General features: G+C 39.6%; 1 protein-coding gene across 1 annotated transcript; it reads left to right on the top strand.

Moving 5' to 3' along the window:
- The first annotated feature begins 11926 nt into the window (after positions 1-11926).
- Positions 11927-12399, top strand: LOC126876111 (RRP12-like protein). The gene is made up of 2 exons (XM_050639021.1): positions 11927-12079; positions 12149-12399. The coding sequence occupies exons 1-2, from the start codon at positions 11992-11994 to the stop codon at positions 12310-12312; spliced, it is 252 nt and encodes an 83-aa protein (XP_050494978.1). The 5' UTR covers positions 11927-11991; the 3' UTR covers positions 12313-12399.
- Positions 12400-12425: the final 26 nt, after the last annotated feature.

Below are 12425 nucleotides of genomic sequence, written 5' to 3'. Positions count from 1 at the left end.
GGTGTCATGCAATGAGTTCCGTCCCTTGGCTCGCTCAATTATATCGATGGCGCGTCCTTTACAGTCCAGAAATTCATATTTAATGTCTAGTCGTTCCTGTACTGTCTGACCCTCGTCTATCCCGTCTAAGTCGCATTGATGTTTTTTACATATTGCGTATTCGACTTCCAAGTCTTCTAACATAAATGGAACTGTGTTTAGTGATCCCTTTGCCTCATAATTATCAAGGATCGTTCGAAATCTCGCCACTTCCCGTTTGGATACCTCCCGCTCCAGCTTCAATTGTTTTATGCGTGCTTCCTGGTTAGGGGCATGGTGGCTTGGCGCACGATAGCTCTGATAATTTACGTAGGTTCGGCGTCCGAGGTGCTTCGTGACTACCAAGTGTGCGACTTATCTTAGTCGTGATAGGCTTGCCTCGGCTGTTCGTTAACGCCGGTTACGGTGCAACGGGATGTTACATCGTGTACCTTGTGGTGAAGGTGATTCCTTCCCGATGGTGACACTCTGTTGATTGTAGCTCGTGGATTCTGATATCCTCCGAACTGATGCTTCCTCCAACGGCACCGAATCCGGCTGATATTTTGCGTAGGTTCTGCGTCCGAGTTGCTTCGCGACTAACAAGTGTGCGACTTGTCTTAGTCGTAATAGACTTGCCTCGGCTGTCCGTGAACGCAGGTTACGGTGTGACGGGATGTTGCGGAAATATTTCAAAGATATATAACAAATACAGAAAGTTGATAGGAATCGCATTCAAAGATAATGGTTTATATGAAATAAGTAGTTACATTGAAAGGCAATAATCTCACGCTACAATTGTGGGAAAAATGACAAATAAAGAAAAATATCACAGGATCTTAGGGCATATAAACTTTAATTATTTAGATACAATGTGTAGGAAAAAAAATAGTTGAGGGAATGCCAGAAAATTTTGAACAAGTAAAATTAAAATGTGGTACATGTATCCAAAATAAAATGCACAATTTACCCTTCCAAAACAACAGTAGTAGAGCACGAGAGATTTTAGAATTAGTACATACCGATTTAAATGGACCTCATAAAAATACCGGGTTTGATGGATCCAAATATTTCTTAACATTTATAGATGACTACAGTAAGTGCGCATTGATTTATACTTTGAGATCAAAAGATGAAGTTTACAATTGTTTTCTTGATTACATAAACAAAGTTGAAAATCTTACTGGAAAGAAGATAAAGAGAATAAGATGCGATAATAGAAAAGAATATATGAACAAAAACATGTACAATCTAACTAGGGCAAAGGGAATTGTCGTAGAACCATGCCCACCTTATGTTCACGAATTAAATGGAACAGCTGAGCGCTACAATAGAACAATTATGAATTCCGCTAGATGCTTATTATATGATTCAAAGCTGAATATTAAATATTGGCCGGAAAGTAATTGGAGCTGTGGCGCAATTAAAAAATAGAACCATTACGAACACGTATGAAAATAAAACACCATTTGAAATATTTTTTAAAAGGAAACCGAATATAAATAATTTAAGATTGTACGGAAGTAGAGTTTTCGTAAGAATGCCTGAAATTAAAAAAAATTCGAAATGGGACAAAAAAGCAGATACTGGGATACTTGTAGGTTATGAAAACAATGGATATAGGATCCTAGTTAATAATAAAATTATAATTGCAAGACACGTAGAATTTATAGGTGAAGATGATAATTTAGTAGGATTTCAAGGAGAAGATGGACCAAACAATGAAACAGAAAAGGATTTAAACGAAAAGGTCGAGCAGGCCACAATAAAAGAGGAGAGAAATTTAAGTAACGAATCAGAAAGTAAACTTGAGAACACAGAAAATAATTTGGGATGGTCAGAACGGGAAAGAAAGAAACCTCAAAGATATGGCCAAGCGAGCTCATATTTCATTTATGTGAATGTAGTTAGCGCAGGCAGTCCTCAAACCTATGAAGAAGCTTTAAGTGGAGATGACAGCATTTCATGGAAATGGATGTAGAAACAGCATTCCTAAACGGAACTATAAAAACGGATGTATCTGTAAAACAACCTATAGGTTACGACGATAAAAGCGGGAGAGTATGTAAATTATCAAAAGCGTTATATGGATTGCGTGAAAGTTCAAGAGCTTGGTATGAATGTTTCGACAAGTATATAAAAAGATTAGGATTTCAAAGAAGTAAGAGTGATTATTGTCTGTATATGAAGTATGAGAGCGATGATGTTATATATTTAATTCTATTCGTAGACGACTTATTAGTATGTGGAAAAAACAAAAGAAAAATCGATGAGATTAAAAACAAATTGTCAAACCAATTTGCGATGAAGGACTTAGGTGAAGTAAAGACTTACTTAGGAATAAACATTGAGTACGATAATAAGAAGTGTGAGATGAAATTGGATCAGAGTAGTTATATAGTCATTAGCAAGGCAATAAAATATAGAAAATAGTAAACTATATTTTATACCAATGGAACAAATCTTAAGTTTAGAACCCGCACAATCAGCTTCAGACGATATAAGATATAGAAATCTCGTAGGAGCTTTATTATATATTAGTTCTGGAACAAGATTAGACGTTAGCTATAGTGTAAACTATTTAAGTCGATTTCAAAACAGTTACAACGAGACACACTATAGATATGCATTGAGAATTTTGAAGTGCTTATATTTAACTAGGAAATTAAAATTAACTTATAAAAAAAATTTGAATGCTGGAGTTATTGATTGTTTTGTTGATGCTGATTGGGCTGGAGATAAAGTAGATAGAAAATCCACTACGGGATTTATTATAAGATTTTTCGGAAACGCAATTTACTGGAAATCGAGAAAGCAAAGTAGCGTGACAAAATCATCAACAGCCGCCGAGTATGTAGCTTTATCGGAAGCTGTGAGCGAAATTAAATTTGTAAGAAAATTGTTGAAAGATTTTAAAATAACGATCGAGACACCAATAAAAATTTACGAAGATAATTCTGGAGTGATTGCGATATCAAAATTTGGAAACTTAACAAAAAATTCTAAGTACATTGAAGTTCACTTCCATTTTGGGAACGAAAGATACGACAATAAAAAGATTGACACTATAAAAATAGATTCAGAAAATAATGTAGCTGATATTTTAACGAAGGCTCTAGGGAGGAACAAATTTGAAAATTTTAGATTATTTTTAAGAACAGTTTGATTGACTTATAAAAGGAAATGAATATGCAGCACAAAAAATTAAGGAGGTGTGTTGAGGTATGTATAATTTTCTGTGCTGGACTAGGTTAAATGCGTAGTAGAGATACTTCTATGTGAATATCAGTGTGTGGAAGTATGTGTGTCCGAAGCGTCTCGAAAACAAATGAATGTAAACTCTTCAGTCGGTTAAGAGTCGTCGAAGAGTCGGTTTACAGTCAGGTATAGAAGAAAATGCTGAGACGCGTGCAAGTGTGTATCGATGAATATATAAGGAATCGTCCATGAAATAAATATTTCATTATTTTAATATTAATCCTCAGTATAAATTTAGTGTTCCTATAACATTATTTCGGCCTCAAAGATCCACAACTTTCAACAAGTACGATAAAGATGGAGTTGACAAAACTAAAGCTAAAATAGTTAGATTTAACGTCGGTGATTTTATATTACGCAAAATTTTGATTTTGTAATAGCAGAGAATTTTGAGGGAGACAGATATTCTAAAAACGTTAGACGGCAAACGCTCTTACAAGTACAGTCACGACAGGTTGATGAAAGTGCCAGATAGTCGCATTCCTGCGGATTTGGACGTTGGTAGTAGCGGCGAGGACAGTGCCCAAAGCGATATGGGTACCCCGACCCCTGAGGGTCATTAACCCAATGCCACGAAGCTGAAGCGGTCGTGTACTCACATGCACTGCCAGCGACAGTGCCACGAAGCTGAAGCGGTCGTGCATTCGCACGCACTGCCAGCTGCAATGTTACGAATCTAAATTGGCCATATATTCGCACGCACTACCAGTGACAATGTAATAAAATTCTGTGTGGTCGTGCAATCTACAAAATCAAGATTCAACTGGGTACAAAATCGCAAATAGTCCATCATGCCATTACGACCCGACTGATAAACCACAGGATGCAACTAGCACTTTGAATACAAATTATAACGCTACAAATTCTCGTTCTCTTTCATTTTTCTGTTATCAAACCTCCGAACGAAATTTCATTGTTGGAATGGACCCTTGACTTATTTGGAACATTTAGTTGAACGGTAAATAATATGAGTTACGTCGAGTCTAATGTTGGAAAAACGCAATATTTTAGTTACACACAAGGACGTGTGATTGTCAGGATGGCCTTGTCGGAGATGAAAGGACATCGAAGCCTCCCCTTTGGAACTTCGGGATAATCCCCTAACACCGTAATCTAGATTCTACCATAGGCATAATTAAACAATTGTCGTCTTTCGATCCGATTTGTATTTGTTTGAGATTTGTGATAATGAGCTTGGGCTCGAGGGGACAGCCAGTCGCCGAACGTAGCCGCAGTCACGGGATGAACGCTTTGTCTAACAAAGGTATGGAGTAATTCTATAGCTCTCCTTAAAAGAAATATTTGTGGCGGCACGCGACAGTAAACATTACAACGGTTTCTGTCCCGTGGCTCGCCACACGCAGACCCTATTCTTCGAGCAAGATGATTGCCAGATGTCGATGCGTCTCCACAGTACGTGATCAGCTAGCCTGAGGGCCCGTCATAAATCTTAGAATTTAGTTGACTAAAGTCCTTCAAACAAACAGTCTTTGTCCCAGCTACGGGAAGATAGGAGAGACCTATTTTTCAACGAACGGTGTCTCCCACTAGCAACTTTCCCGCGAGGGCGGCTAGCATCCTTTTCTAATCACCGATATGGAGATTGACCAATTAGCAGCAACGCCAAATTCCCTCACCTTCTGAACGAAGGATATCCTCGACGAATCCGATGATCTCGTGTCCTCAGACACACACCATCATAGTTTTCCTCTGCAGCATCATCGCGACGGAGAGTCATTACTTAGAGTCTGTACGCTCGGTGGATATTCCACGGTTTCGCAAAGAGTCCGACTTATATTTTGTGAGCACGTACACCTATCATCCCGTTGACCGCGGATTCGTTATTGAACCTACGACCAACATCACTAGTATCGCGAGTGTCCAACCGCCGCGGTTGATTGTCGAGTCGGTAGCATCCATACTCGTATTAATAGACCGTACCTTCGTTATAACAAGACGATGGCCGATTCCAATGAAGATTCATCGAACGCCCACAACCTTATTCCTGACCCTTCTCCGACATGTTTAATTCGGTAGTATTCAGGAAGTATGTGCCAATTATCAACGAGTGTTGCATCAAAGTATCTGAAACTACATGTATCGTTACAACGCACGACTCATCATCTATCAGAATATCTGTCGAAAATTCTTCGAGTGTACAATTTCTTCCGGACCCGATACCGCGAAATTCAACAATTTTCTGACTTAATCTGGACGCCCCAATTTTCACATACTGATCCGCTCTCATTAAAGTTAGTTCGCTACCGGTATCTATTAGCGCGCTCAATTCAAAATTTCCGATCTTAACGCCTTTACCACGCTTCGTCTGCAACGATTGCCACATACTAGAAACAACTTTATGGGACTCGCTCAGGTTGTCGCACTTCGATACGATGTGTCCGTACTCTCTACACTTAAAGCACTTAGATCCTCCCGACCTATTCGGGCACTCTGCACACTCATATTCTTCGCCGCCGCAATTGTAACATCTCGTCTTCTTCATATCTCCAGATTTACTGGGCTTCCTGCTCCTTTCAGTTTTGGCTACCTTCACAATCGATTTTGCTCTGCGATAATTCTGTTTCTCGTACATGATTAATCTCTTCCTCAATTCTGTAATGGATGTAGTACCGTATAGTGTAGACTTATTGTTTTCTTCATCTACTAATCCTTCTACAATATACTCCACTTTCGCCTCCTCCTCCATATCAACATGGCTGGCTATTTCAAGCATGCGGTACATATAAGCCAAGCATGTTTCGTCGCTTCTCTTTTTCGTATCTCTAAGTCTTTGATGTACTTGCCGACTATTAATCTTTTTAGAGAATTCTTTAATCAGTCCTATCTTCAGCTCATGCCAAGTCCTAACATGGCACTCGAAACTCGCGAATATTCTACCTGATCCTTTCAGCAATCTCTTCGGATAAATCGCTTTCTGTCCCTCTGACCACATGCACATGTCTGCGATTTACGACACCCCCCAGGCCCCTCATTCATGATACCACAATAATGTACAAATTGCACCAATTCTTTTTAACCTGTTACATTACAACGTATTACAAGTTCTACAAAGCTATAGAAACATTAACTAATAGACTTTTATAGTGGCTTGTAGACTTATATTATAAATAACAATAATGTAAATTATACAAATATTAATTCATAATAACAATAAACTTTTTAATTTACTTTTTAATTTTAACTTAATTTTACTTTAAAGGAATATAAGCATAATTAAGAGAAATGTGCGCGTTTCTATAAGAATGTTTTAGTGAAGCTTTTATTCCTGTATGGAAACATTATTATAATATGATCTACAAAAACACATGCTTTGATGTGATAACGAATAATAAAATTGACAAAATAATTTAGATATGGAACTTAGTCAGCTTCGTTAATAATATATAGAACTTTCTATAAAAAACTCATTAAACATATATTTATACAACTTTATTACCGACTTTAAAACATATTATATAGTTTCTAGTAATCAAATTGTAAATATAGTAAACAAATAATTGTGTTAAGTTATTGTAAAGATCCATAATCCATATAACATGACATATTACGTACATACGATTATTGTAACATTAATCACATATATATACAACAATACAACGTTATTATTACTTATTTAGTTATTACTTATTATTATTATTATATTAGTAAAATTTATAATATCGAGTTTTTCAATCAGGTTTTTTCAAATAGTAGTTTCATAAGGTTTTGTGCTCAATAGAATCACACAGTTTTCATAGTTGTCAAACACGTCCACATTGCGTATAAGTAGCGTTTGCTTAGAATAACGTCGTTTTTGTACCTCACAACCCTACTAAGACTGTAAAGTGATTTTGTGAGAAATGTTTTTATAATTGGTACTCCATTGTATAAATATCCCAATACCTGATCGTTATTTTTACAACCGCGGACGCTAACAGAAAATTATTTTACGTGAAGATACAATGATGGAAATTGATAATTGTTCGACTAATCAAGTTACATCGGATGGAATTTAACTTTTAGAGAAAAATGGCGCACCCGGGAGAATAGATCGCGTTAAACGCAATGATCCAAATTGAACTGAAAAGTCGTTATGTATTTAGAGGACTTGTGTGTAGAGGATGGTTGGTCGTGAAATTTATTAGACGAGATTGCCCGTTATAGAAGCCGTCAGTATATTTTAAAATGACTAAATACATAAGAACAGATAATGCTCGCAAAGACGCTCGTACTAACAGATTCGCTAAGACAGTGTATAATCGCTCGCGGATAACTCGTTAGTAACTGATCAATACTCGGTAGATAGTCGGTAGAGTCATAGGACGAGGCGGATGGAGAGCGTGCACACGGAATGGAGCAAATATTACGCACAGCTGCCATTATTGAATAACGTGAAGTTTCCACGTAAAACGATAATCAAACCCGCAGCGGAAATTGAGTTACACGGGTTCTGTGATGCCAGCGAAAGGGCATATGGAGCATGCGTTTACCTTCGCCGGATGGTCATGTCTGTACACGTCTCCTCACTGCGAAGTCGAAGGTAGCTTCACTCAAATCACTAACCATTCCAAGGTTGGAACTGAGTGGAGCACTCCTTCTCGCGTCACAGGCCACTACAGTCCTCCAAGCCTTACGAAGCAACATTGCTCGAACCGTTTATTGGACTGACTCCACAATCGTTCTACATTGGATCAACACATCACCCCACCCCCTCCAGTGGATTACATAATGGGCGACCTTCCAGCTGCACGGATAACAGAATCTCGGCCATTTACCAACGTCGGAATCGACTACTGCGGACCGTTTTACATCAAGGAACGAAAGGATCGCAACCGACGCAAAATCAAGGTATACGTAGCAATCTTTGTATGTCTTGCAGTTAAAGCAGTCCACATCAAGTTGGTCAGCGATCTCACTAGCGAGGCCTTCATTGCTGCTCTGCGAAGATTCATCGCTCGCCGAGGATTCTGTGTGACAATTTACTCCGACAACGGTACCAACTTCGTTGGCGCCAACAATGAATTACGAGAGCTCCGAAATCTCCTGCAATCTGATGATCACAAGGCACAGGTCCAGTCCTTTTCAGCCGACCGACGGATCGAATGGCGCTTCATCCCTCCCAACTCACCTCACTTCGACGGGTTGTGGGAGGCTGCAGTGAAGTCTTTCAAACGACATCTCAGACGTGTCGTAGGTAACGAGCTTCGAAAACCTTAATACTCTCATCATTGAAATCGAGTCTATCTTCAACTCCCGCCCGCTGACTCCGATATCTTCAGACCCAAACGATCTCCTAGTTCTCACTCCCGGTCATTTCCTCATCGGAGATTCACTAACAAGTTTCCGAGAACGAGATTTCAGGGACACGCCATCCAATCGTCTCTCCTGCTGGCAGCATATTCAGAAACTCAAACAACATTTCTGGCGCCGGTGGAATCGAGAGTATCTAAACGGGCTACACATCCAAAACAAATGGAGCAAGGGCAGTCACGACATACGAGAAGGCACCATCGTCCTTCTCAGAGAAGACAACGTCCCCCCGATGCAATGGCCATTGGGCAGAATCATCAAGGCCCAACCCGGCGCAGACGGCATCATACGCACGGCTATCGTTCGAATGGCGACGAGTACCCTCGATCGGAGCATCAAGCGGATGGTACCACTACCGAGCTGAACGACTCCAGACGACTCCGAACCAATCAACAGCACCGAAGTCTGACAAGAGATCCACCTGACAACATCACACCATATCACTTCATCGGTGCCCTCTCAACGGGGGGAGGATGTTACGTCGCGTAACCTTCTACCTAGCCCAGGCCACACACCGCGGGCAATATGGCAACCAGATGTCTTCGGATACTCACTGCGTACCCTCAATAGTCTCAAGTATCTTCCATAAATCTCACGAATTTCCTAGTGGGGGTCCTTCAAACCAAACAAACGTCTGTTTCCGAAGAATTTCTAAAGACCATTGTCTACTACGGCTAGACAAGGGAAAGTCGGTTTTTCTCTCGTATGATACAACTTTCCTCCCACGAACCACTTTCTCTCGAGAGCGGTTAAGACCCTTCGTTTAACCAATTAACAACGAAGCCTATTTCCCTCACTCTCTTAACTAAAATCATCACCAACAAATCCGATGGTCCCGTGCGCTGGACACACCCATCCTTAGCTTTCCTTTGCCACAGCATCGTTTCCGAACATCACTGATTGTACATCCTTCGAACGGTCAACATCCTTTAACCGGGTATACACACTCCTAAATCAGTCACTCATTCATCTCGTACATACGCACCAGCGTAATTGCCTTCGTTATAAGTTGTTAGAATAAACGGTGAAATATAACTTACTATACTGTGTCATATTCATTCAATCACCTCTGTTATCTTAACCGAAACAGGGGAACGACTAATTCGCGGCGTCGATTAACCGAATCGTAGCGAGAATTTACGCCTCTCGCTGACGCATTTTCCTCGCGATCGCGTCTCTCCGCGAACGGTCGTAACAATATCATACGTAAAGGTGTAACTATTTAGTGTATTAAGTTATTGGAAATATGAATTTTATGACCCTGTCAATCGCTATATTATACCATATCATCAATTACCCCTATTATCCCACAAGAAATAAGAGGATCGATCTGTTCGTGGTGTCGATTCTTATAATCGTAATGAGAATTTACGACTCTCGTTGACGCGCTTCCTCGCGATCGCGTCTCCTCGCTGGTCCTCGCTGGTCCTTCGAGCTGGATCACGTGCCACTGAAAAGTGCACTTACCAGTAACCATACAGTGTCACGTGAATTCAACATTTTATCTACTTAATCACCTAATCACACGAGTAGCCATCGGAAAGGAACTCCTCCCTCGCTAAGCATATGCGCGACCCCACGCCGCACAATAACGAATGGTAACCGATTCCCGGACCAACGTCCAGTTCTTCAAGATAAGCTCGCTCAATCTATTAAACTAACACATGGCCCACGCTGAACAGATCAGTACATTGCGGCGGAGACGAAGCGCCTTAAGAAAAATTTAAAAAGACATAATGCTATTCAAGGGATTTGTGGCGGATCGGTACCAACAGGACTCCGACAGGTCGAGGCATCAACACGGTCGTAACACCTCTAGGGCGATCCGGGTACCAACCGTCAACACCAGAGGGCCGCTACGACGACAACGAGTCTGTCTATCTCGCTAGCGGTCGAATATAGGAGGCATGATACAAATACCGCACCTAGCTAGATTCCCTCTACGTCTAAGGCAGAGACTACAGGGCATAGCCTTACTGACGAGTCCACCGATAGTCCCGGGACGAAACGCTCAGTCCCTTTTCACACGGCAGTGCCATAACACTGCCAAAATGACTGCAAGCCTGGATTCATGAGCATGAAGAGATCGTTGATCTCGTTGATCCTGCGGCTGCTCGAAATATATCAAGTAAGTCTAGTTATTTTTCTCAATTCGATTAGTCGATGTACAAAATAATTTTTAAGCAACGCAACCTATAGTCGCTATTAATTCAAAAATAGCGGCTATAAGGCGGAAAGATCGTGAATTTAAGACTACGTCTGATGGCCGACATATTGTCACAGTAGAAAAAGATGAACCAGAACGCAAGAGAAAGAAGAAATCTGCACTTTTGTGCAGTGATTCAGAAGACGATTGTGGTAAGAATTGGGGTTAGATTTGGGGTTAGGAATTGTAGAATGTTACGTTTTGTCTGGCTCGTTTTGGTTGCGTTGCCGTTAATTTTTGAATTTAGACTAAATTGTAGTATTGTCTGTTATATAATGCGATTTGAAATTAAACTCCACGTTTCGGCTAACCTGCTATGCGCAGGAGTGCTAGCACGGGAGAGGATTAAAGTTGGTGAAAATAAATGTTCGCTTAATCCTGCTATATTATTAGACAAATATTCTTCACAAAAAATGTTTATTCGTATTCTAATTGGATATTGACAGAATAGTCGTTGAAATTTCGAATGCTCGGAGTTACAATCGTTCGCAATACGTTTCGCTCTTATTAATTACAAGATTTTAATTTCGATAGATTTTCGATAGTTTACAAATTGACAAATACAAACGCGTCGATTAACAAGACTAACAAGAATTGAAAACTAATAAAACAAAGAACTAAAAGCTAACGAACTAAAGGACTAGAGAATCTAAAAGCTGAGAGCAAAAACTAAGAGCTAAAGGAATTAAGAGCTGAAAACTAAGGAACTGAAGAATTAAAAAAACAAAGGAATTGAGAAATTAAGAGCTAGAGGAATTAAGAATTAATCGCTATGAACAAGAAATTGCTTGCCAGGAAATGAGAACTAATCGCCAAGAACCAAGGAATTAATCACCAAGAACTGAGGAACTAATCACACAAAACTGAGGAATTAACTACTCTAAAACTAAGGAATTATTACCGCTTCTTCTATGCCGCTACGCTTATTTATATTTAGGTCTACCGTGGAGGGGTTGTCATGTGACGGGTTATTCCGTGGGGGTTGTGAGGTTCGAATTTAGTTTATACAAATTGTTAAAATTTATTTAAATTTCAAATTAGAACGCTCACTCGCGCTATTGATAGTTTTAGCCTACGTTACGGCGCGTGCGCAGCGCGGGACGTGACAAGAAAAATGTAAAGTAATTCAAAGAAACAAGTGAACGAAGCCAATGAATTTTTATGTTACATGATCAGAAGATGATGTTCGGTCTGTAGCCATGTCGCAAGCAATGGATAAAAAACGTAAATATAACGATAGTTATAATAACGTCAGCGTAAGGAGTGGATCCACATTAAAGTATCGAGGTATAATAGTAATATATAACCTATAGTAAATTTTGGTCTGTTGTTTAATAACAATTTTGGTATCCGTAGCAGGAGGGTCTGGAATACATCGACCATTGAAAAAGTCAAGAACAGAATGTATACCAGGAGCGGAATATAAAGCATCAAAGGCTGGAGGTGATGTTAAAAGGAAAGGAAAACCAAATCCATATGCTTATGTACCTTTGTCAAGAGCAGCATTAAACAAAAGGTAAATAATGATACCATGAATTTTGATTTAAATCGAAGATACGCATTGAATTGATTCATTTTTATCTTTAGAAAAAAGAAGAAAAATGCGAGTAAATGTTTATAACTTTATAACTAT

This window comes from Bombus huntii, unplaced genomic scaffold, assembly GCF_024542735.1.
Source record: "Bombus huntii isolate Logan2020A unplaced genomic scaffold, iyBomHunt1.1 ctg00000064.1, whole genome shotgun sequence".
Classification (NCBI taxonomy): Eukaryota; Metazoa; Arthropoda; class Insecta; order Hymenoptera; family Apidae; genus Bombus; species Bombus huntii.
Note: the sequence above shows the minus strand (reverse complement) of the source record. Positions and strands in the feature narration are given on the sequence as shown.

Bases quoted from the DNA above. Each gene is read 5' to 3' on its own strand.
- LOC126876111 (XM_050639021.1), top strand. From the start codon at position 11,992: ATGTCGCAAGCAATGGATAAAAAACGTAAATATAACGATAGTTATAAT. The intron at 12,080-12,148 runs GTATAATAGTAA...TGGTATCCGTAG, and splicing joins ATCCACATTAAAGTATCGAG to CAGGAGGGTCTGGAATACAT.